Raw genomic sequence first — 27,111 nt, forward strand, 5'->3', positions numbered from 1 at the left:
GACTGTAGCACTCAAATATAGAGGCACATGAGAAGTTAGAAGTATTAATGTAAATGCTGTCCGTTGCAAAATCTCCTTGTACAGATTTGATATTATTCTTGTCTGTCTGTTTCATTTTTACAGGCAACCGGAAAGATGGATGAAAATCAGTTTGTTGCTGTGACAAGCACTAATGCTGCTAAAATGTTCAATCTATATCCAAGGAAAGGAAGAATAGCTGTTGGATCTGATGCAGACTTGGTTATCTGGGATCCAGATACAGTTAGAACTGTCTCTGCAAAAACTCACAATTCAGTAAGAAATTCATTTTTTGATTTTTTCTTTCATTTTAGTATAACTGAGTTGCACAGTTGGATTCCTGTAGTAAACTGCAGCACAAATCCATATTTTTGTGAATCCTGTAGAACTAGTTGCATGCAGCTTCAGAGACTCCTCTTTGCTTTCTAGTATAATGTAATTATGTTAGAAAATCTGCTAGAAAAAAGAAAGACACTTTAATGACCTTTAAGCTAAAATCTCTGAAAATAATGAACCAATTTATCTTGTTGCATGGTAAAGTAAAATGTATTCAGAAGTGTCAGGAAGTGGTTTGATTCACTGAAAGTGGGCCTAACTTCTGTTTTTTTTCAAACTGAGCAATGTAAGTCCACACACAGAATTCATAACATTGCACAACACACACTAGACGTGTACACATCGACTGCAGGAATGCAGCTCAGTGACCGTCCACATCCACACATGCACACCATTTAGCCACAACCCTCACTGACCGAAGTAAGTCATGCACTGTCTCATTAGGGTACACCCCCCACCCACACACACACACACACACACACACACACACACACACACACACACACACACACACACACACACCTGCACTTTCAAGGACTAACTACTTTTCCAACTATCCCTCAGAAGAAAAATCATGATGATTTTCAGAGTTTATGCCTCTTGTGTCATCACAAAAATGCACCAAACACATTATCACACTACATTTGCATAATCTACACACTTGCATTCTTTTCATAACACTCGCTTCATATTCATAAAACCACAGATCCATTCCCCATGTACGTCGCTTTGCATTTTCACTCACCATTTGCATGGCAGACACTTTGCACACATTTTGAAATTTTGGTCTTGAAAATGGGCATTTCTTGTGATTTATCAGTAAATGCTTGTCCTGAAAATGGGTGAGCATGGCCATCAATCACAGTATGTTTCCCAGAATTAATTGTTAGGATCAGTCAGGTTATATACTGAATAGACTCCCGTATGATAATGCCCAAATGATATTTGTTGTTTAAAACATGTTTACTAAATAGGGATTGCAAAAGAAAGTGCTTTTTAGGCATTGTGAATACTTTAGATGTACTTCTATGGCACGCTACATTTAAGCATCTTGGTAAGTCCTTCTTTGGTGTATCTGAGATTATTAATAGCCATAATTGTATAATAGACTGCATATTAATGTTGATGTGCATTAGATGTATTGATGTTTCTAAAAATACATTGTCATTATACAAGGATCTCACTGCATATAATGGCTGCAGCTGTAAACTAAATTTGTGAGCTTGAGGAAATTTTAGATGCCTTAAATACCTTTACTGCCTTAAATTCCTTCACTGCAGTGGTGCAGCGGTTTGCATTGTCGCCTCACAGCAAGAGGTTCTCTGGTTCGATTGTTGGCTGGGGTGCCTTCTGCGCAGAGTCTGCATGTCCTCCATGCATTCATGTGGGTTTCCTTCAGGTGCCCCAGTTTCCTCCCACATTACAAAGACATGCGTCTGGAGCATTTCTCCACAGGCATCAGGTGAAAATTGGCTCTTTCCAAGTCAAACTATCCCAGTAAACACATGTTAAATAAATAAAGACAAATATTGTCCTAATATTATCAGAAGGTTTAAAGCAGGCAACCAGATATGGTTTACTCAGGAATTTAAACAACTCTTGAATTAAAGTTGCAAACTGGGTGAAATGGAAGTAAAAAAAAATGCCACCTTTCTAGTTCCTTTCTTTGCAACGCCTTATTAGATAAGCAGTTTGCTGACATAAAGACTTTTGTCTGCGAGTAGCCACACATCTCTTATATTTAAAACTTGAAGCTTTTGACTTAAACAAATTTGCTAGGCATGGCAAGTGCCTAGAAAGTATTCTGTTTGTGACTGATATGGTCTTGTTACTGTCTTTAGGGAAAATAACAAACATCTTTATTTTAAAGTTATTTGCCCACCAGCATGCATCTCCCAACACTCTCCATAGATTTCCTAACATATTTCCACTTCAGCAAAATCCCTCTAGGCCAGTTAGAAAAATGCTGTACGCACTGTTTGAGAATGGTACTCTGAAGGACTTAATTCAAAATTCTTCCCATTCCCAACTAGCTTCTGCTCCCATTTAGGTCTGTTATCCCCCTATTCTTTCCACTTCTGTTGATACCCCAGTAGTCCATTTCATTTTTTTTTTTTTTTTTTAGAAAAGTGACCCTTTGCTGACTGGGGACTGTCTAATGTTTGCTCATCATTATGTCTGCTGAGTGATGTCTTTTATGAGGGCTAAGCCATGCAGGATAAGGAGCCCTCACATTGCATCAGCTGTTCAGCTCTCTTTCAGGGAGAAGAATGCATTTATGTAAGCATGCATAGGATGTGTTGAAGATATCCTTTTTTTTCCTGGAAACCGAATCTGCCTTGCAGATTCATAGGTTCATAGGTTCATACTAGGCTATCTGCCCTAGGGCATTTATAAGCCTAGCCAGAATGTGTTTGGCTTTCACCACCCTTTTTAAATTTATTTTGCTATGCCCTTTTTCGAGGTTAGTATACTGTGCCTCTGTCCAACAGTGACACAGAAGTGATACCCGGGGTAAACGTACGATCTCTCATCCACTCATCAAGATTCCTCTTGAAGAGAGTCAATGAGGGACTCTGCCTAACCTGGACTGGGATTTTATTCCAGAGTGAAGGGAGCCACTGGGTTATGAATCTGTCCCTCCAGCATGTCCTATTTATTTCAGTGCTGAGGTTCAAGTCTCTCGAGCGTAGCTCGATGGGATTTGGATTTTCTGAGGTGCAGCATGTCCATTAATTCTGGGTTGGACATGGCTTTATACGCCAGGCACAGATCGCCTCTGAACAAGGGGTATGCCACTGAGTAGAGCTGGAGTTTCTTTAACCGGCAGCATATGGCATCTGTTTGGGCCCTTTGATCCTCTTGGTGAGGTACTTTTGGGGTCTTTCCAGTTGCTGCAGGTGTCTGGTAAGGTACATCCCAAAAGGGGCATTGTACTCAATTATGGGCCTGATGAGGGATGAGTAAAGAGGCACGATGACCTCCCCTGATCTAGATGTGAATCCCTTCATGATTAGGTGGGCTATATAAAATGTTTTTCTAACCACTTTGGCCACGTGGTTATCAAATGAGAGATTGCTATCAACTTGGGTCCCCAGGTCCCTAATTACTTCTTCTGTACTTAATGGATTACCACCTATGTGGTAATTTGTGGGCACTTTGTTTTTGCCAAAGGGGATGACTATACACTTCTTGGCATTTAGCTTGAGGCCATGGCTCTGGCACCAGTTGTCTGTTTCTATGAGGCCCTTTTGGAGGATGCTTGTGTCAGCTGGAGAGTCGATTATGGCCCAGTTTGCAGTCATCTGCGAACTTGGTCAGCCACAGTCCTTCCATGTTGGCCTGTACCTCCGAGAAATATATACCGAACAAGAGAAGGTCCCAGGACTGAGCCTTGTGGGACACCACTTGTAACTGGTTTGGAGTCTGACATGGCTCCAGCAATTCTAACCATGTGGGTTCTGTCCTTGAGCCAGTTTGCAATCCATCTAGTGACATAGGGGTTTATATTTAAGCTGGTGAGCTTATCTATAACGCCCGAGTGGGGTATTGTATCGAAGGCTTTTGTGAGGTCCAGGTAGGCTGTGTGGACCACCTTCCCCTCGTCAGTGGCCTTGGTGACTGTTTCAAAGAAATCAACCAGGTTTAAGAGGCAGGATCTGCCCTTAACATAGCCGAACTGGGTAGGATCCAGTGTCTGTAGGTCCCCAATATCTTTATTTATGAGGTCCATGATGATGCTTTCCATAGCTTTGCAGACCAAGCTAGTCAGGCTTATGGGGTGATAGTTTCCAGGATCCATTGAGGCACCACCTTTATGGAGAGGGACCACTGTTGCTGTACGCCACTCTTTGGGCACATATCCTGTAGTAAGGCTGAGAATGAACAGTAGTTTTATGTTTGGGTTTAGCTCTTCTTGGAGTTCATGTAGGACGAGCCCAGGACAATCGTCTGGTCCCATTGATGCTGTGTTTTTGCTTTGGAGAGGGCGGCTCTTACCTGAGCATCTGAGATGTCAGGGGCAGCACTCTGCTGGGATAGATATTTGCCCTTTTGGTGGGGAGGGAGAAGTTTGCGCTGAACCTGCCAGCTAGGGTGTTGGCAAGGTCGGTGGGTTTGGGGTAGTTTTTTTCACTTTGGACTAATTCTGAGCATATCTGGGAATTACCACCCAGGTTCCTAACATAACTAAAGAAAGCCTTGTGATTATCCTTAGTGTCCTGTGCAATTTTTCTCTCGAAGCTGGCCTTAGACAATTTTATGAGTGCCCGTAGTTTTTGCTAATACTGATCAGTGATGCCTTCCCTTTTGGGATTTTGCTCTATCATTTAGTAGCTTCCTCCTTCTATTGTATAGTTTGTTTATGGCTGGGGTCCACCAGACAGGACGTCTGCCTTTGGAGGATTGGGTCTTGGTTTTATTTGGGATCGCATGATCCATGCATTCCTGAAGGTGTTCATAGACTGCATTTATAAAGGATTCTGCGGTCTGGGCCGTATTTTCCACAGGCCCGGGGGCTTTGAAGGATTCCACCTCGGTTTTGAGGAGTGTGAAATTTGCTTTAGAGAAGTTTTTCACTGTGGTTTTCTGGGCAGGGGGTGGGATCAGGATGTGAATATCCAGTGAGATTAGTTTGTGGTCTGATCTTACCAGTGAGGGATACACTTCTGGTCTGGAGCATAGAGTCCCCATGTTGGTGATGATCAGGTCCAGTATGTTTTCCCCTCTTGTGGGAGTGGTAACAAGTTGTTCCATAGCATTTGAGTTTATAAATTCTAGGAACCTTTGGGCTAGGGTGTTGTAGCTAGAGTAATGCTCCCAGTCTATGTTTGGGTAGTTGAAGTCGCCCAATATAATGGTGTTTGGAGAGACCTTCATATTTTCCAGTGTTCTCAGGAAGGCCGAGTGGGGTTCCTGGGTTTGGGAGGGTGGTCTGTAGCAGGTTATAAACTGGAAGGCAGTTTTACCCACTGTTAGTTGCACATGGATAGTCTCTGATGTTTCGTGCTTTGCCACCAACCTGGAGGTGTGGGTATCTTTGATGAATATCGATACTCCCCCTCCCTTTGTGGTTCAGTCCAAGTTTTGGGGCCGAAAAGCATGGTATGAGGTATAACCTGGTAGTGCTGGGGTGCTCTCGGGAGCCCTGAACCAGGCTTCTGTTACTGCACAGATATCAATGTTTTCCATGCTAAGGAGAGTTTCGAGTGCATGCATCTTGAGGTTTAGACTTCTGGCGTTGAGTAGCATTACTCTTAGTTTCTTATCCCTTGTGATACCCATGGAGGTGGGTTTGTCTTTTGAGCCTTGCCTAAAAAAGGCACTATGGGGGTAGCAAGAGCCTTTGCCAATATCCGAAAGCCCAGGGGTGACAGGTGCAAGCCATCCCTAGTGAAACATCGTGGCTTGTCGAGCATATCATCCCAAGCTGACAGGCATTGGATCCCCTTTGAATGACACCAGTACTTAAGCCAATTGTTGAAATTGATCAACTTGTCTTCATATTGTGGCATCATTCCTGGTGAGGGTAAGATGCTACTCAAGGTCAGGGTCATACTGGCCTGGGCTACATGCTCAGAGAGCTCCTCTATGTCTCTTTTCATGTAGTCCAGGGAGGTACGTCTCAAGTCATTCACACCAGCATGGACAATTACTGAGTCATATTTGTACTTGCCTTGGAGTGACCTGAGTGCTTGTGTTATGTGGCAGATCCTAGCGCCCAACAGGCTGCTCACCGTGACCCTCTCCTTGTTCAGCCTGGTAGGCAGGACATCAGTGTGCCTCACGATAGAGTCACCTATTACAAGTGTATCAGGTGTGTTGTTTAGTCTTAAGGGCTGTGACTGTTCGGCACACTGGCTTTGTGAGATATGTGTTGCACGTGTTTTGTTTTGGGGTAGCGGTTGCTTGGGTGTCTGCTTTGGAGGTCTCTACTGCTTAGGCAGATCTTTATTTAGAGCCTCCGTGTATGTTTTTGTGTGATTATGTGTCTGGTTTGCTGTCGTGGTAGGTCTATGTGAGACTGGAATTGTAGTAAGTGTGGTTTCCTTCTTCTCCTGACTGGTTATGCCAGTACTGAGTTGAGAGAACTTAGCCACCAGTTTGGATATATGGTTGCATCTCTCATGTGTTGGAATTTGTTGGGAGGAGGAGAGGGTTGTCTGTGTACATGAGGCAGTTGTAACATTGCCTCAAGATTCCCAGATTCACCAGCTGGACCGGAGAGGAGATTGACAACTGACCTTTGGACATGCTAGAATAATATTGGGAATTCCTTTATAATTGAAAACAAGGGTCAGTGAGGAGTGAGGGTGTAGTGCTTTTAATTTTTAGTGCTTACTTATATAATTGCTTTGGTGAGCAAGTGCCAGGTAACTTAAGTGCAATGTGTTACAGGTAACTTAAATGAAAAAACGACAAACAGTAACTTTCTTTCAAGTGAAACAAGGAAATAAGTACAGTAAGCAATGTAGATATCACTAGTGATCCACAGAAGCGCTGAGAAGTCGCGTATTAGGTGGAATTAGTGTTCCAGGGAAATAAGCAAACAAACAACAAGCATATAAACAAAGCTAGATTCAGCAAGCCTGGATCTAGTCTATGCTACAGCAAACAAGGTGTACCAATTTCAGTAAGATACAGTTCAAATATTCCGGCACTATAAACCTTTAACCAGAAATTCCCAGCTCAGAAGGGCAGAGTCCAGCCTCTTCTCCCACAAGAGTACAAACCACGAACCTTCTTAATGTAAAATAACTGGCCTGAATCCCAAGTGCTTAAACCAGAACTAATACACTTTAAGAATAACAGACACTGGGCTCTCAATCAGCAGTTCCCAACTTAGAAGGATGAAAGCTACCTGTCCTGCCACCACAGTGCATGCCACAAACCTTCCTAATGTAAAACAACTGGTCTGAATCCCAAGTGCTTAATCCAAAAGACTTAGAATGATAGCTACACTTTAATCAAGTTACTACCAAGCAGTAATAAATACAATTGAATACTTTAGAGAATGCCTGGATTAGTGCTCAAGTTACACAAACAAAGCTAGATCCAGCAGGCCCGAATCCAGTCTATGCCACAGCAAACAAGGCGCACCAACTTCAGTAAGAAGCAGTTCAGATATGCAGGCACTATAAGCCTTTAACCAGAAATTCCCAGCTCAGAAGGGCAGAGTCCAGCCTCTCCTCCCACAAGAGTGCAGACCACGAACCCCCTTAATCTAAAATAACTGGCCTGAAAGCCCAAGTGCTTAAACCAGAATTAATACACTTTTAGAATAACAGACACTGAGCCCTCAATCAGCAGTTCCCAACCTAGAAGGATGTAGGCTACCTGTTCTACCACTACAGTGCAGACCACAAACCGTCTCAGTGCAAAACAACTGGTCCGAAGCCCAAGTGTTTAAACCAAAAGGCTTAAAATGTGTTACATCAAGCAGTAATAAATACAATTGAGTACTTTTAAGATGATGCAAAAGTAAAATAAAGTAGGTAGAAACACAAGTACAGTAAAAGCAGATGAAATTTTTTTTTTCTGAACAAGTGCTGAGATCAAAGAAACAGATTTGAGTGCTGAAACTAGAAAACTGGCTAGTTATAAGAAAAAAAAAAGTAAGCTAGAAGGCTTCCCTCTAACACAGAAGGGCTTGGGGGCTCAGAAGCCTACAAATAGTCTATACCACTTAACAGGAAAGGCAGGAAACAAGCTTAATTTTTTTTTCTGTTTCCCAGATGCTCTCTTTGTACACAGTAGGAGTGCCTGAAATCAGAATATGATCTCACTGCACTCAGTTGAGTGAGCAAATGAGATGGGCCCAGAAGGAGTATCCAAACACAAATTTACAAGAGGGGCGGGCAGTTTCAAACAGGGAGGGTGGGTGGGACTAACTGAAGAGCAGAGTCAAAACTTCCAGTTCAGTTAATATTCCTGCAACACAGTTAAAATCAATTTAAATACTGTATTTTTTGAAAAAAGTGCAGATAAAGGTATTTAAATTCTCTTATACGTCCAGTTGAATGCAGCTAGTTATTAGCCGCCAAAGCTGAGGTTTTTAAGCAGAAAATGTTTTACACTGTACCACTTAAATAGGCAAGGACAGGAAATCAAAGAATGTGGCTACCCCCACACCTGCAATTACTAGCAAATAATAAAATTCAGCAAGGACTGACTAGCTTCCAGTTCAGTTAATATATCTGCAACAGAGTTAAATCAATTTAAATACTGTATTTTTTGAAAAAAGTGCAGATAAAGGTACTTAAATTCTCTTATACGTCCAGTTGAATACAGCTAGATCTTAGCCGGCCAAAGCTGAGGTTTTTAAGCAGAAAATATTTCACACTGTACCACTTAAATAGGCAAGGACAGGAAATCAAAGAATGTGGCTACCCCCACACCTGTAATTACTAGGAAATAATAAAATTCAGCAAACACTGACTAACTTCCAGTTCAGTTAATATTCCTGCAACACAGTTAAAATCAATTTAAATACTGTATTTTTTGAAAAAAGTACAGATAAAGGTACTTAAATTCTCTTATACGTCCAGTTGAATACAGCTAGTTCTTAGCCGGCCAAAGCTGAGGTTTTTAAGCAGAAAATATTTCACACTGTACCACTTAAATAGGCAAGGACAGGAAATCAAAGAATGTGGCTACCCCACACCTGTAATTACTAGCAAATAATAAAATTCAGCAAACACTGACTAACTTCCAGTTCAGTTAATATTCTTGCAACACAGTTAAAATCAATTTAAATACTGTATTTTTGAAAAAAAAGTGCAGATAAAGGTACTTAAATTCTCTTATACATCCAGTTGAATACAGCTAGTTCTTAGCCGACCAAAGCTGAGGTTTTTAAGCAGAAAATATATCACATTGTACCACTTAAATAGGCAAGGACATGAAATCAAAGAATGTGGCTACCCCCACACCTGTAATTACTAGCAAATAATAAAATTCAGCAAACACTGACTAACTTCCAGTTCAGTTAATATTACTGCAACATAGTTAAAATCAATTTAAATACTGTATTTTTTGAAAAAAAAGTGCAGATAAAGGTACTTAAATTCTCTTATACGTCCAGTTGAATACAGCTAGTTCTTAGCCGGCCAAAGCTGATTGCCTTCACTCAAGGAGTGCAAAGGCCCACACCCTTTGTCACCTCCCCTCTCCCACAGTAAGAGAGCTTGCAAGTAGCCAAACCTTCCCCCCCAGCCAACACTTCCGCTGCTTTGGGCTTATTCCCAAACCCAGGTTGACAGTGACGCAGATAGATACTTGCCTCTGTACAAGAAAGCTGGCTTGCTTTCTCCGGAATTGTTAAAGCAGTAGCTGACCTTTCTACCAGTCTGTTGCCTGTATTTTAAACTCGCTTTTCTAAGGCACTGGCTATAGTGCATGGAAATAAGCTGTGAGCAGTCCATTACATGAGATGATGAGAATATTTTCTTACTTCAGGCTCGCTTACATTCATTTTCATACAATGTTAAGATAGCTACTGTTATGAAACTTCTCATCATGAATGCTTGGATTGCATATGTTTGGTTCACAATCTTCAAAAGCCACTAGTAACATTTCAGCTAACGAGACACGGACAGTGTGAGGGGGGACAAGTTCACTATCTTCCAAATGTATATACTAGCCGCTTCGTCAACTAACATTGGAGAATGGAGAAAGTCCCCACAACAGTGCACAGTGGTCTCAAGCAATCACTGCTTAGACTCTTTCTGGAATGAGTAAATGATTTTCATAATCTACCGCATTAAATGCACTCAAAAAAGTCTTAGAGAAGCTTGACTTGCATTAAATACTGCACTGCCTTAGAAATGTAAACTTCCTACAAGGACAACAGCATAACTTTCATCCAAGTTATAGTACACTGACAGCATTTTAAGCTTTTCATAGATCATGCTTTAAAGGCAGTATTCTGAAAAATCAAAATTATTCCATTTTGTAGGCCAAATCACCTTGGTTGATACTGTCATTCACTCCGTACTGAGGAGATAGGTATCACTGAAGATTCTTGTAAATGGTTTACCACATACCTTCATGATAGAAAATTTAATGACAGGGTTCCTTGTACCCTGCCTGATTAAACCATTATATTCCCAGGAGTACCTGAGGATTTAATCCTGTGCCCTTTCCTTGTTAACCTTTTTATGAAGCAGATATACTCTGGCCTGTCTGGCATCAGCACCATACTTTATGGAAAAGTTTTGGTGATATGGTACTCTGGCAGTTCCCATGAAAATGCTAAGAGGAAGTTTCACTTGAGATTTCACAGCCATCAAAAACTAGTTTGAAAATAAAGGTTTGTATGCTAACTATTCCATTACTACAGCTGCAGCGTTAACAATTTTGGAGAAACTAAGCCAGCTTGCTTGTACCAGAGGCTAGTGTCTGAATATGTTACTGCCAACCTGGGTTTGGAAGTAAGCCCAAATCAGTGAAAGGGTTGGCTGGCAGTGCATTATTTGGGAAATGTTTGTTCTTTAAAAGTCCACAGTTCAAGAATAAAATGATATTGAGTTGTGAAATGAAGCAGAAGTTGTACAATAAAAAACCCCAGAAACAGTAGCAAATCATCCCTTGCTACTGAATAATCATTACTAGCTCCTAGACCGCTTAAACACTACCATAACCATCTGTACCTGTACTTTTCAGCAAAAGTGAAATAAAGCAGAAGCAAACAGCAAATTAAGCAGCATTTATCACTCACCAGTATTTTAAACAGTCAGGTAACTGCAGAAACACAGCAGATTACTTTTTTTGTTTACAGCAGATCAGCTTTCAAATAAACAAGTTTGAAATATAGCAGATTGAGAAAAATAACACTTTTTTACAAAAATTAATAGGCAACAATACGTGCAGATAAATAAAAAGTATGCTCTTGTTCTTAGGTCTTAAAAGAGAGTCAAAACGTTACTTTTAGCTAGTTCTGCACACATGCACAGAGATGCAACTCTCTGAAGCCTATCTTAGATAAAGACAGTAAACAACTTTCTGCCCAGCAAATTATAAAAGCCAAGAAGTAATGAAAAATCTCTTAGGACTTTAGCCAATAATGCTAACTCCCCAGAAACAACAACAAGGTATTCCATGCTACTGAACTGCCAGTACTAGATGTTCATAATATTGATCACTGCTGCAGTAGCCATAACTATATGCATACCTCTCAACTGCCCATATTCTCACAGACCGTCCAGATTTTTCCCTCATATTTTTGGGCTGTTCCTCACAAAATTTGTGGTTGTCTGGAAAATCTGTGAGGACTGAATTCACTAAATAATGACAGACAGTTGAGTTTCAGACTTCATATCCTTCATAAAATGCATGGTAACACAAAACTTTTTTTATAGCTACTTTCTCAGTTTATAAAAGCAATATTTAAAATGTTGCCATTGTCCCCTCATTATTTCTGTTTTTGTCCAGATTTCTTGTGCTAAGAGGTTGAAAGGAATAGGTTATATCTTGCATAGCAAGCCAGCTTCCAGAGCTTCAGGGCACCTTCCATGTGCCCAAACCAACAGCTTGAGCCTAGCTGACTAAAAAGAGAGATTTGGGTGTCAAGCCAGTCAGAGCTTTCATGCCACTGAAGAGTATGGTACTCTGAGGCTTTTGAGGACTAATGGTCAGCTTGTGCTGTTCCTTTGCTGGGCACTTAAGTCCCCTTTGGGGGAGAGGTTTATCTGATGTTGTCAATCTTCATTCATTCTTGACGAATGGGACTCGGTTCTGACCCCTTGGAACCGGCTCAGTCCTTATACAACTCGTGCCAGCCAAGAAAACTCTCGAGCTAAGACTCTACCCATAATGCCCCTCTCTCCATTACCTCAGATCTTGTTTGCCGCTCTTATAACAAGACGCGTCAGCCAATACTCTCCAGCTAAGTGCTTTCATTTGTTCTATTTTTTTTTTGTATTTTTTCTATATACTTTCTCTATTTTATAGAGCATTTTATTTTCCTTTTCTTTTGTATTATTTAGTGTGGTGTGTTTGTGTATAAAGCATCTCTACCCTTGTTACCTTACAGTATTTTTAGTACCATTACTGGTAAATTCTCCCACCCCCCTTTTCTTCCCTTTACCTCTCAGTAATCTCTTGATACCATTGCTGGTATTTTCTTTCTGATTACCTTTATAAGCATTTCTCCCTACCGTTGTTGGTAGGTTTTTCTTCTTTCCTGTCCTTTCGAGTATGAGTTTGTGTGTGACTCCTTTAAAATTCAGTGTCAAGATTGTGGAAGAAATATCCCCAACTCTGACAGGCATCTTTCTTGTGTATATTGCTTGGGTGCACACCATCTAGAAACTAATTGTAAGATTTGTCAAGGTTTTAGTACTAGAACCTTGGCAGAGCAGCAACATAAACTGATTTTAAAAGGATTTTTAAAATCCTCCTTTGAAGAAGCCCTTTCTAAGCCAAAATCTTCTAAACTCGAGCAAAAAAAGAAAAGTCATTCATTGCCAAGGTGACCATCAACACCGGACTCCAAAAGGCATAAGTTTCCGGTTCCTTTAGCCTCTTTGAAACCAAAGAATAAGGTCCTCAAACTTGTGAAACAGCCTTTGGCCCCGATAGTCATGACCCCCTTGGTACCGAGGGTTTCTGAACCGAGCTTGACTATCTTAGCACTGAGAGTTTCGTCGGCACCGACCTTCACAATATCAGCACAGACAGTTTCTTCGGCACTGGCCTCTATGACCTCCCACTCCTTTCCAACTTCCCCATCTTCTCCGCAGTATACGGTGCCAAAGCTCAAAACATTCATACCTCCCAGAACAAGATATTCCCCCTCCATAGACCCCTTTTTGGGTCAGCTCCCCAGTCCATTCATGGATTGGTCTGAGTCTCCCTTAGGGATGTTGGTCCAATCAAACAGAAGTCTTTCTGAGAAAGATGTGGTGAGATTAGTGGACCAGCTTTTGGCCAGGGGTCTTCCCGCACCAGCTCAGACCTCCCTCCCTCTCAGAGTTGAGGTTTAATCTCCCAGGACTCCTACTTATATTCCTCTTCCAACGTCCTTTTAAGGTTCAGAGCCCGGCACTTTGATTACCCCGGTTCCAGCTGCTACGGTACAGACAGAAGCCCCTTCTTTAGTACTGGGATCAGCTCTGATGTGTTCGGCTCCCTCGGAACTGATAGAATCACTGGGCCATTGTTCAGCTATCAGTTTGGAGGGTTTTGGTTCGGTACCAGTTGTTTGTTTGTGGCTGTGTTTGGCTCTTGGATTCCTAGCAATTTTGAACTCTTCCCTGGCTTTGGATTTGGAGGGCGGTTCTCTGGAACAGGGTGTGATCCCAGTTCCGAGGTTGTCTTTCTCAGTTCCGGACTTCCATCCCTCTTCGGGTGGGCCTGCCTTTCAAATCATGGTGAGAGCTTTAGCCTTGGTGGGCTCTCTGCTGGCCCTCTCTTCTTCAGAGTGTCATATATGTGTACCTTCTGGACCACAGCTGTCACCATCTCTCATGTCGGGACAGTGGGCACCAAAATGGCAAGATTTGTCTATTCAGGGCTCCTCTTCTTCGGAGACTTCCTTAGAGGTCCCCACTGAGGAGCCACCCCATTAGAAGACTTGCAAGAGGAAACATCTAGATTCTCCAGAAGAATCTGTCATGGAAGACACAGACTACAATGAAGGGCAGGGTTCCCCCCGATCACCCTCTTGAAGATGTCTTGTTTGGAGACATCCTGGAAATCTTAAAACAGAGGAGTGATTGGAAGTCCACAAACCCATCACCAGAGGAATCTGTGTTCTTGCAGGCTTTCAGTGCTCACCCATCTACTTCCTGGGTGACCCCACCTGCTGACAACCTTATCAAGCTTATTGCACAACAGGCATGGAAGGCTCCTGATTCCATAGAGCCATTTCCCTGGAGGCTGCACAAAATCTTAGCAACTCCACAGGGCCAACCACATTGGGTAGCAGTAGATGCCATAGTGTTGGCGGCAGACACCAAAAAGGAACTTGCCGAGGAGAGTTCCACTGTGCACCCTCCTAACCGAGAGTCTCAGGTGATGGACAGGTTTGGTCTTTGTGTCATCGACCCTCACTCTTAGGTCATTGAATTTCATGGCACACTTTGCTAGACTCCAAAGGGATCTGATAAAGGAGCTATCAGATACCCTCGCCAGAGCTGTGTCTGATGAGGTGTGGGTTAATGTTGCCTCTCAACTTGTCACCCTGGAGTCTGCATCGAACTCATCAATGCAGCTCATCACTCATGCCAGACCCCAAAGTTAGAGACACACTATCCAGGTGTAAAAAAGATGGAAAGACCCTTTCTGCCATGGGTATTCATTTCTCTACTCCTCAGCGACCCTTCTCTAGCAATCAGAGGAGTGGGAAAATGTAGTTCAAAAAGTCCAAAGGGCCTTTTCAAGACACGTGGTGAATACTCCCCTCAGGGCAGAGGGGGGAGTTCAAGTGGAAGACCCCCTCCCCGTGGCAGAGGAGGTCTGCCAAATCAGGGCTCCAGAGACTCCTTCTCTGGGCAGCCCTACGAGCACTCCTGAGTTGAGGCCTGATTGCTTACCTCTGGAAGCAGTCTGGGGAAGATTTTCACTGCATCACTCAGCCTGGCTATTGATAACTTTGGATACTTGGGTGCAGGGAATTATCACCAGAGGTTACCAAATTCCCTTTACTCTGTTTCCAAAGACCCCAAGAAGAGTCCCTGATGTTCCATCAGTCAGAGGGACCAAGCAGCAATAGAAATCTAGAAGCTGCTAGAAAAAGAGTCCTCCATGAAGTCCCACCAGGATGTATATTACCAGATAAAGATAGACAAATGCTCCAGAAGGTTCCACTGCTTCCAGCTGAGAGTCAGTCATTTCAATTTAGAGTGCTGCCCTTCAGTCTCACCACAGCCCCCAGGGTGTTCATCAAATGTTTGGCAGTAGTAACAGCTCACTTGAGGCTACACAGATTCTGAGTGCTTCCATACCTGGATGACTGGCTCCTCACTGTCCCAACCAGGCGTCTTCTGCTTCAAACCACAGACTTCATACTGAATCTTTTCCAGTCTTTAGGAATTATGATCAACAGAGAGAAATCGCAGTTGACTCCAACACAAGACCTAGAATTTATAAGAGCACACATGAATATGATTTCTTATGTAGCATCTCTCCCTCTACACAGACTATAAAAAGGTTGCAAGTGCAAGTAATCATTTCCAAAAGCAAGGATGTCCATTGTATTACCCTGCTGCAGTCATCACACTTGGGTTATCCTGCCATCAGGCGGTCCCGCAGTCGGCCTGAGTTCCAAAGTCTTGGTCCGGCGTTGGTTGCTGTCGCTTCTTCCCTGACGTCAGAGGGCCAGGGTTGTATAAGAGTCGTCCAACGCCATTTTCCTCTGTCTTTCTTGCCGCGCGGTGCCCGAAGCAGAAGCAGTTCGCAAGTGCCGGTCGGCCGACACCTGAGATTTTCGATTTGAATTTCAGTCCGAAGTCTTCAATAAAGCTAAGTACCCCATTGGGGAACCTTTTCTTGCCTCAGTCCAATGTCAGAAAAAGTTAACAATTGCATTTCTTGTGGGAAGCAAATACCTCATAAGGACTTCCATTCCTATTGTATTCCTTGCCTAGGCCCAGACCACGACATCACAGGTTGTCGGTTTTGTGCTAGGTTTAATAAACGAACTATCAAATGCCGTTTTGACTTTGCACGACATTACTTTGGTAGGAAATTTAATTATATCATGCCGTTGGAGCAGCCGACGACTGGCATGCATAAAAAATGCAAGGATATGGACAGGCAGCCTAGGAACAAGCCAGACTCCGAGGCCTCTGCTGGGCCTGTTGCCGGTTCTCTGGTTTTCAGTAAGGCGCCTACGCAGCCCCTGACGACCACAGAACTGGAACCCCAGACATCTGCGGATTCTCAAGCGGAGTCTACAAGGCCGATGCAGCCATCTTCATTAGGCCCTTCCGACACCGGAGCAGAAGTAGACCCCGGTGCAGTGGAAACACCTTCTATTGCAGAAGGTGTCTTCAGACAGACTGCACTCACCATTAAATCTTATGCTAAGCTTAAAACTCCTTTAAAACCAAAGAAGACTGTACATCAGTCTACTGTTCAAGGCCCCATGCCTAAGAAACAGATGCTTAAGATGGCTGAAGATTTGATTACTCTAATCAGGGGTTCCCATCCCCCTCCTGATAAAAGACCAAGACAAGAGGAGGATTATGGTTCCTCTGACCAGGTTTCAATTTCCTCAGATTCCTCTGAGGAACAGGATTACACTTTTCCACCTTATGAAGACTCTGATGCTGAAGACTCTATTCCCTCAGTTTCTCCCCCTGAAGACTACTCCTTTGGGGAAACTTTACATACCATGAGGGAACATTTCCACTGGGAAGGCCAGGACTACTCTGATTCTAAGAAAAGGTTCCAAGAGTTCCTTTTACTACCCGAGCACAGACCTCTTGCTATCCCCCCAGTTTTGGATATTGTGGATGATGTTTACTTGGAGTCTAGTCTAAATCCAGACTCTCTACCTCTTGCCCTAGCCAAGCCAGACAGATACTACAGAGTACCTGACTCACACAAATTACTTTATAAAAGTCCTGTGGCTGACCCAGAAACAATTTCCCAGGGTCCTAAGGGAGCTAAAGCTTCTATGGCTAAAAATCCTGTGCCCTCTGATAGGGATTCCAGAGCCCTAGATATATGGGGAAAGAAAATATACACCTCAGCAACTCTGGCTATGAGAGCATTAAATTGTCAGTTTCACATGCTGAAATATCAGCAATTCCTAATGTCTCAAATAAAACAAAAAAATGAGCACACATACTGAACAGTCTGATTTCAAGGAAATGCAGGATCTGTTGCATGCAGCTGAACAGGTGGGCAAACATACTTTATAATGTGGATTTGATTAATTGGAAGCTTCCTGTAGAGCAGCTGTTACTGGCTCTGTCATACGTAGACATGCTTGGTTAAAAGAACAAACCCTTCCTGATCATGTTAAAGCAATATTATTGGATGCACCTTTACAGCAGGATGTATTATTTGGTGTCAAAGCAGAAGAGGTTTTAAAGAAAATGGAGGATAAGGCAAAGTCTATGCAGATGGTCAAGGATTTTTTGCAGGTACAACCCCCTCGTTTCAGCAGAAATTGGCCAATGAAAAACTGGTCCTTTCCAGCTTCTGACAGATCACAGAGAGGCAAATACAGACGCCCAAGGGGCAGAGGTCAGTCACAAGGCCCTTATAAACCTTGCCAATGGGGTACTGCTACCTAGAAAGGAGGAGAAGACAGGCCCCAGGCTAGCAGAAGACAAACACAATGACTCAATCCTCAAACTACCAAGCAAATCTCTCCTGGCAGCTCCCTTGGGAGGAAAATTAGCATTTTTTGCAGACAACTGGCAAATCATCACAAAAGACAAATGGGTTCTAGACACTGTCTCTCAAGGATACAGATTCCACTTTCATACCTTACCAAGGATAAAAGGAATGCCAAACCTTCCACCAAATCAATGGGCAGAGGCACAGAAACAAATTACAGCTCTCATGGACATGAGAGCCATTCAACAGGTACCTACACAGGAGCAAGGACAAGGATTTTACTCAAGACTCTTTCTAGTCCCAAGAAAGGACAAAGCATGGAGACCCATTCTGGATCTTTCAATTCTGAACACCTATCTGCAAGTACCAAAATTCAAGATGTTAACACTACAGCAGCTTCTTCCCATGCTGGGCAAGAATGCTTGGCTAGTAACGTTGGACCTCAAGGAGGCATACCTGCATGTCCCTATCAGACAAAATTGCAGAAGATACCTCCACTTCATTGCAGGTTCAACTCATTATCAATTCTCTGCTCTGCCCTTTGGCTTATCTACTGCGCCTAGGGTCTTCACAAAATGCCTGGCACCAGTAATTGCTTACTGCAGACAAAGAGGAATTCAAATATACCCATACCTGGACGACTGCCTTAATCAAGCAGAAAGCAAGGACATTCTTTTAAAGCATCTGGCATTTGTCAAACACCTTCTAAGTTGCCTAGGGTACACAGTAAATGAAAAGAAATCAAAACTAGTGCCCTCATAAAACATAATATTCCTGGGTGCCAGCTTGAATACAGTGGCCCAGATGGCTTATCTCACGCCAGTGAAGAAACAACAGCTGACTCAATATTTCAAAATAATGGCAACAAAGACCCAACTCTCTGCAAGAAAAATTCTGCAGGCCTTGGGATTCATGGCATCTTGCATACTACTAATACCAATTGCAAAACTGCATATGAGGAAATTACAATGGTACCTGAAAAGTGTATGGACTCAGCACAGCCACAGCTTGGAAACAATGATACCACTCATTCCCTGCCTTCAACAGGAGTTTCTATGGTGGGCACAGGCATGTCACCTCAACAAGGGTCAGCCTTTCACCTTACCCACAGCCAGGCAAACTATGACAACAGATGCATCAGACTATGCCTGGGGAGCACACATGGCAGGACAGTGCATTCAGGGCAAATGGACTACAGATCAGAGGCATCTGCATATCAATCAAAAAGAAATGCTAGCAGTACAGAATGTCCTAACAGCTTTCAAGAACCTCTTACACCCAGGACAACTATTAATAAAGACGGACAATACCACAGTAATGTGGTACATAAACAAGCAAGGGGGCACACATTCCTACCCTTTATGCAGGCAAGCAATGACCTTGTGGAACACTGCACTGTCTTACCAGGTTCAATTACAAGCACAATTCCTGCCAGGAAAGAAAAACACATTGGCAGATGGCCTAAGCAGAAACATCATGGATCCACATGAGTGGAAACTAGATCTACAAGTATTTGCAATGATAGCCAAAAATGGGGACGCCCAGACATAGATCTATTTGCAAGCCCCCAAGACTACCAACTTCAAAAATTTTGCACAATGGCATTCCATCCACAAGCTTGGAAAGTGGACGGCCTCTCATTCAGTTGGAAAACATTAACAGTGTATGCCTTTCCTCCACTGCCTCTTCCAGCAAAGGTACTGCTGAAAGTCAGATTAGAGAGGCCACAAATGATACTCATTACACCAGACTGGCCACGCCAGCATTGGTATCCAATTTTAAGGAACATGTCCCACGGCCCACCATGGATTTTACCACAAATTCCTCACCTAGCGAGACAATCAGATTCTACACAGCCAGCTCAAGACTTTAAACCTGGCTGCATGGCAAATTACCTAAACAACCAGCCAACACCTCTATCCAAAGTAGTTATGGATGTCATTCTGGAGGCCAGGAGGCGCAGCACCAGGAAAACCTATTCAGACAAATGGAGAAGGTTTTGTGCCTGGAACCAGGCTAACAGCCAAAATCCCCTTGATCCAACCATTCCTCAGATTCTATAATATTTAACTGAGATGTTGCACAAAGGTCTTTCCTTTTCATCTATTAAGATCCACGCCTCAGCAATTTCAGCTCATTACAACATGGATCCTCCTTTATTCTCACATCCACTCCTAAGACAGTACCTCAGAGGGGCTAAGAACATAAGACTGCCATGGAGAGCACCAACTTGGGATCTCAACTTTGTTCCTGAAAAGCTTACACTGCCGCCCTTTGAACCAGCTTTTTCAGCTGATTTAAAATTTCTTTCTTGGAAAACTGCCCTGCTACTTGCAATAATCTCAGCTAGAAGAGTCTCAGAGCTACAGGCACTAATGGCAGTGGAGCCTTTCCTCATTTTTCATCAAGACAGAGTCTCTCTACAAACTAACCCTTCCTTTATGCCAAAGGTGGTATCCAGTGTGGCCCTAAACCAAACCATTCATTTGCCTACCTTTTTCCCAAATCCCCAGAACAAAGGAGAAAGACTCCTGCACTCTTTGGACATTCACAGGCAATTATGTTACTACTTGGATAAAACTAAGGCTTCCAGAAATTCTGACCAGCTCTTTGTAGCCTATGCTACAGGATCTCAAGGAAAAGCTATCTCAAAACAGACAATTTCTAAACGGATAGAGCATTGCATACGTTTCTGCTACACGCATCATGGGAAACCGGTATCTGCTAACATTAGTTCCCACTCCACCAGGGCTACAGCTACATCAGCAGCCTTTCTCAGGGGAGTGCCAATCAAGGATATTCTGGAAGCTGCAACTTGGAGTTCAGTGCACACCTTCACCAAACACTATCACTTACCTCTATATTCTATGACTAGAGCTGGTTTTGCCACTGCAGTTTTGCTGGGCCTACTAGCTCCTTCTAACCCTGTTTAACTCCACCTCCCATCCTTAGCTTTGGGATTCAACACAAGTGTGATGACTGCAGCAGGGTAACACAATGAACATAGTACAGTTTTGTACCTACCATAAATGTAGATGTTCGAGTGTTCACCCTGCTGCAGTCTAGGTTACCCTCCCTCCATCCCCTCTGAACTAGCTGAACTTATTTATACCACTCTATCCTATTCAACCTCTGTGGTGTATTTGCTTGTGCCTAAAGGTATTGTTTTATTTTTATCTAGCGATATATATATATATATATATATCTATATATATATATATATATATATATATATATATTTATTGCCTACCTATTGGGGGCACCTGACATCTGGGGCAAGAAAAACTGAAGAAAATGTCGTCGGATGCCTCTTATATACCCTGGCCCTCTGACATCAGGGAAGAAGCGACAGCAACTGACGCTGGACCAAGACTTTGGAACTCAGGCCGACTGCGGGACCGCCTGACAGTAGGATAACCCAAGTGTGATGACTGCAGCAGGGTGAACACTCAAACATCTACATTTATGGTAGGTACAAAACTGTACTTTCCTGCTTTTCTTGTTCTGCTAGCTCTGGGTTCTATGGCAGCCACCATAACTTTAGTGCCCCTCACAAGGTATCACATGAGGCTGCTTCAGTGTCTCTTAGCGGCGCAATGGTTGATACTGACACAGCCAATGTCTTATCAGATATTGATAACAAATTGTTGCAAGAAGGATCTATCCTGGTGGATGAAGGTAGAGGAAAATCTATGGGGCCCCACCTTCAGTCCTTCTCCACCCACTGCCGTAGAGACCATGGACACCTCCCAGATCGTGTGGGGGGGCATTATCTGAGAAGATCAATTCAAGGCATTTGGTCCCTGCAAGAGGCCAATTTGCACATCAGTGTCCTAGAATTGAGAGCGGTGCTTCTAGCGTTGCAAGCCTTTCGGTCTGTTCTTTCTTCAGGGATGGTTGCAATCCAGTCAGACAACATGTCAGTAGTCTGGTACATCAACAAGCAAGGTGGAACCAGATCCTCCCCCCTGGGTCCGGAAGCTCTCAGGATATGACAATGCGCTATCGCTTCTAACCACTTTCTAATAGCAACGCATATCCTGGGAAGCTCCAATGTCATCACAGACAAACTGAGCAGATGCATCCTCCTGCCTCACGAGTGGTCTCTAAATCCCAAGGTGGCGATAACAATTTTTCTTCACTGGGACCAGCCTTGCTGCAATCCTTTTGCCTGCCCAATAAACAACAAATGCAGCAGCTACTTTGCCCTAATTCCCCTGTTGGGGGAGTCCCTGAGAGACGCATTCCTCCATGATTGGCCCCCATGGAACTACTTTATGCCTTTCCTCATTCCCCTGTTCTTGAAGAAAGCCCAGAAATTGAGAAGCAAAGTGATCCTCATTGCACCCTATTGTTCCCATCAAGTCTGGTTCCCCCTCCGTCTGGACCCATATCCAGACCTGCTGTCTCACCGGCAGTAATTGGTGCATCCCAGCCTTCACAATCTCAAGCTGACAGCTTGGTATCTCCACTTTCATTAATTGCCAGGCAGAGCAATTTACCTTCCTCCGTACAAAAAAATCCTTCTGGCTTCTCATAAACTGTCCACCAGGAAACTCTACCTTAGCAAATGGAAGAGATTTTCAGTCTAGGCTTGTACAAATAATTTAGGTCCTTTTTCAGCCCTGGTTGACAAGGTGTTGAAATTTCTTTCTTCCCTTTTTGAACTCGGAGTTCTTGCTTCCACCGTAATAGTCCAATTAGCAGACGTTTCCAGTTTCCAGGGTTTGATGATCACCTCCTGATTTCCCATCGATTATATAAAACCTTTTTTAAAGGCACTTTGTCTAAAGCCCCCTTTCAAGGATCCTACAGCTCCATGGGATTTGACTTTAGTAATACAATCCTTAGTCCTTCAACCATTTGAGCCAGCAGCTACTTGCGATCTTAAGTTCCTGACATGGAAAACTCTTTCTGGTGGCCATTACTTCTGCCAGAAAAGTATCTGAATTACAAGCCTTATATGTGAAACATCCTTATATGATTTTTCATAAGGATAGGGTGTCAAGAATTAATCCTTCTTTTCTACCTAAAGTGGTTTCCGAATCTAATATTAACCAAACTATAGATTTGCCTTGTCTTCCTTCCAAATTTTTCAAGTAAAGGTGAATATTGCTTGCATCTGTTAGATGTTCACAGACAGTAACATTTCTATCTAGACAGAACCAAATCATCTAGGAAATCAGATCAATTATTTGTGTCCTTTTCAGGTTCAACTTTGGGTAAACCACTCTGGAAAGTTACCTTATTAAAATGGCTTGGGATTGTGTTACTTTCATTTACAATCATAATAACCTCAAGTTGCCTGTGCCTGTTAAAGTGCATTCCACCAGTTCTGTATTCACTTTAGCAGTTTTCTACTCTAAGGCTTCCATAGAAGAAATATGTGCAGCTGCAATGTGGGCCACTCCCCGTACCTTTATCACTCATTACAAATTGGATATGGCTTCCAGGGGAAGAGCATCTTTTGGTTCCATGGTGCTCAGGAATATCCTTCCTTAGGGCCACCCAGGACCTAAAGTAGCTGGGGTCTCTGTCCCATTTGTCAAGAATGAATGAAGATTGACAACATCAGATAAAGAAGGTATGCCCTTACCATAACATTCCATCTGTGTTGTCTATCTTCATTCATTCTTGGCATGCCACCTCCTCCTGCTCCTTCCTAAGGACTTCTGGGGGTTCTGACCTTTGTTTTTGGAGGATGTTAGGTTTCACCTTAGACAGGGCTTCTGCTATCCTTCTATACTTGGCTGCAAACTCAATCTGAGGTAATGGAAAGAGGGGCATTGTGGGTAGTCATAGCTTGAGAGTGTTTTTGGCTGGTACGAGCTGTATAAAGGCCGAGCTGGTTTCGAGGGGTCAGAGTCCCAGTCATCAAGAATGAATGACAACACAGATGGAATGTTATGGTAAGGACATAACTTCTTTTTCTTGTTCAGGAATGTTATTTTAAAGTTAAGAATCTGTCTTTTAATGAACTGTCATGAGACCTTATACTTTTAAAATGAGAGCACTGTTTTTCCTGTCAGTTTAAAAGCTGATCAGATGTTGTCAAGTTTTCATTCATTCCTCAACAACTGGGTACGGATCCAGTCCTCGAATCTGAAATGGCCATTACTAAAACTTGTGGCCACCAAAAAACTCTCAGGCTCTTCCCTTTTCCATAATGCACCAATTCTAACACTCCACAGTTCACATTTGACCCTTTAGCATGAAAACGTGGTCACCTTTAGCTCTCAAGCTAGATAGCTTTTTTGAATTCAGATGAGTGAATTTTTCATATAATTCTTTAATATTATATTCGTTATTCTTTATACTCCCCTTTGTACACTTTTGAGTTTACCTACCTTACTATTGCTGGTACTCCTATCTTTTACTCCCTTTTTAGTGTAATCTTCCTACCATCGCTGGTATTTTATTTAAAAAAAAAAATTTTTTTTCTTTTGTCTTTTCTATTTGCATATAAAAATGTCTGAGAAATCCCCATTGGGTTTAAAAAATGTACGGAATGCAGACATAAAATTCCGCTTGTTTAGTCCCTCAGCACCTAAATGTTGAATGTAAGATTTGTCAGGGATTTAATCCTAAGGCCTTGGCTGACAGGAAGAATAAATTAATATTAAAAGGATTACTTCCTTCTTCCTTTTTCTGAAGCATTATTTGGGGCTCAACCCCCCCCAAACACAAGGCAAAAGAGTCTTCCAAGCCTCTACACATCCTCGGATCCTACCACTGAACCACTGAGGAAAAATGCCATGAAATGAGAACAGAAAGCTGCTCCTGCATCTGCATATGACAGTAAGTCAGCTTTGTCGGATCCAAAGCCGTTACCAAGAACAACATAGTCCCCTTCCTTGGATCTAGTACCATCCCTCTTACCTTCTGCCTTCCTAGAAATATGTCAGCACTCAAGTTACCCATCACTGGCATCTTCTTGTTCATCCAGAAGTCTCACTGAGGCAGATGTGGACAGGATGATGAGAAAGTTTCTCTCCATGCAAATGCAGATGGGAGTTGTTCCGGCTCCTACCCCATCTGGTCAGGAAGCCTTTAGAAAAACTACACCACCTTTTTTGGCTCCTTCACTGATCCAACCAGTCGTTTTAGTGCTCTTGTATCCAAGTCTTCCTGGACTGTCGACTTTGGATCCGAAGATCTTAGTTTCTTTGGATCCAAAACTTACCATGAATGCCCAGATCCAAGGTGTTAGAGTCAACTCCAAAGTTTTCAGAGGTGTCTCTACCCCTTGGAGCTTTGGGACTGGATAGCTCGGCTCTTACCTTTGCCTTGGGTGGATTGCCTTTGGGACAGAGGGAGCTGAGGGCTTGGAAACTTGGCTTCTTGGCTCCATTAGCTTTCCTTCTCCTCAGAGTGGTCTGCCTTTGAAGTAGTGGAGGGGATGTTTTCTGCTCCTGCAAGGCAGACAGTTCCTCCCTCCTTGGATCATCCATGAGGCTCCCACTTGTCTTTGCACATTGATTATCCTGGTCCATAAGGGGCAGCCTACCCAAAGTATCCAGGATACCCAGTAGATATTACATTTCTTCCTATACCTCTCTGGAACATTCGATCAAAGAAGTCCCTAGGAAGAGGAAGTACAAGAGGAGATAACCTGGCTATAAATCACAAAAGATGCATGGGTGCAGAAAATTATATCCAAAGGTTATATAATTCCTTTTTCCCTTCCACCACCATCTCTGTACAAACTTCCCAGTGTACCACACAGTCGGAAGATATCAGCAGCAATAGAAATTCAAAAGCTGCTAGAAGAGTCATCCAAGAAGTCCCACCAGACCAAATAGAATCAGGAACTTGCTCAAGATTCTTTTTAGTGCGAAAGAAAACAGGGGACATGAGACCAATTTTGGATCTCCACATCTTGAACAAGTCAGTTCAATACACAAAGTTTCAGATGGTCATGGTTCAGTCCATTCTGCCTTTTTGAGCAAAGACAATTGGATGTGCTCATTAGACCTTTAAGATGCTATCATAATGAACAGACAATCTAGAAGGTATTGTGTTCACTAAATGCATGGCAGTGGTAGCAGCTCACTTGAGACTACAGGGATTCCAAGTGTTTCCGTATTTAGATGACTGGCTCATTACTTCCTCAACCAGGCATCTACTACTAAAAGTGTGGGATCAGGTGTTCAACTTGCTCCAACCTGGGGATAACTACAAGTCTCATTGGGAACCATCCCAAACATTGGAATTTAAAAGAGCAGTGTTCAATACAGAATCAATGACAGCTTTTCTTCCCCTCTCAAGAGTACTAACTATCAGATTCCAGGTCAAGAAAATACTCTTCAGTACCACAATTTCAGTTCAATTAGGCTCAGTGTCAGCAGCCATAATTCTAGTTCCCCTTGCAAGATTTCATATGAGAATTCTTCAATGTATACTATCAACAAAATGGTCAATTCTTTATCACTCTATCTCAGCCCAAATAAAAATAACCAATGGATGCAAAAAATACCTTTGGTGGTAGATTCGACCAGATCAACTTTTACAAAGTTGCCCCTTCATTCTCTCTCAACTCAAGGCTGTAGTGATCGCTTTTGGAAGAATGAGAGGCTATAAGGACACAATTGTCCTTCAAATTGAGCTCCAGATAGGCTCCATCTTACCTAAGTAGTTTCATAACTTTTTTTATAGATATATCTATTCATGTATACATGTGAGTGAGTGAGTGAGTGAGTGAGTGAGTGAGTGAGTGAGTGAGTGAGTGAGTGAGTGTGTGTGTGTGTGTGTGTATGTATATGGGTCTACTTCTGTTTATCGAAAATTCACATTTTAGAAAAACAGAATATTGAGCCCACTTTAGTGAAAGTGCACTTAAAAAAATCTGAAAAACAATACAATAAACAGTAAAAACAGATTTTGCAGGGGGGCAAGCCCCCTGCGCACCCCACTACTTAAATATACTAACTCCGAGATCGCATTACAGTGGGGAATAGGATATATTTCCTTATCTCCACTGTACCATGCTTCGATGACTCGGCTTTTGCGAAAATGCACTTTCGCTAAAGTGGGCTCGATCTTAATTTTTTCGAAAATGTGTATATGTATATATATATATATATATATATATATATATATATATATATATATGTATGTATGTATTTTTTATTTATTTTTGTTGATATATAACAGCAAACAAGATCTGAGTAGAGTTAGGGATGGTGCATTATGGGAAAGGAAGGAGCTCAAGAGTTTTATCGTTGGCCACAAGCTTTAGTAACAGCCATGATGGATCCGAAGACCGGATCCAAACATAGCTGTTGAAGAATGAAAATGGACAACACAGGTGGAATGTTATGGTGAGTGCATAACTTTTTAAAGTAATTTAAACACATTTTTGTTGTGGAGAAATTGTGTCTGTTTTACTTTTTGGGCTGGAAAAGTGTTTTAAAGTGCTTTTTACTGTGTTTGTATACAAGAAGCAACTTTAAATACAGTTTTACT

The 27,111-nt window shown here is 42.5% G+C and overlaps 1 protein-coding gene across 2 annotated transcripts in view; it reads left to right on the forward strand.

Annotated features, from left to right (window-relative positions):
- LOC122799823 (dihydropyrimidinase-related protein 3) overlaps nt 1–27,111 on the forward strand; it is a 1,038,656-nt gene that overhangs the window by 880,061 nt on the left and 131,484 nt on the right. For both annotated transcript variants that reach the window (XM_044069139.1, XM_044069140.1), the window contains exon 11: nt 124–294. In XM_044069139.1, coding sequence (XP_043925074.1) covers nt 124–294 — 171 coding nt within the window. The remainder of the gene's footprint in view (nt 1–123; nt 295–27,111) is intronic.

The sequence above is a fragment of the Protopterus annectens genome, chromosome 4.part0 (assembly GCF_019279795.1).
Source record: "Protopterus annectens isolate FY-2018-M chromosome 4.part0, PAN1.0, whole genome shotgun sequence".
NCBI lineage: Eukaryota > Metazoa > Chordata > Ceratodontiformes > Protopteridae > Protopterus > Protopterus annectens.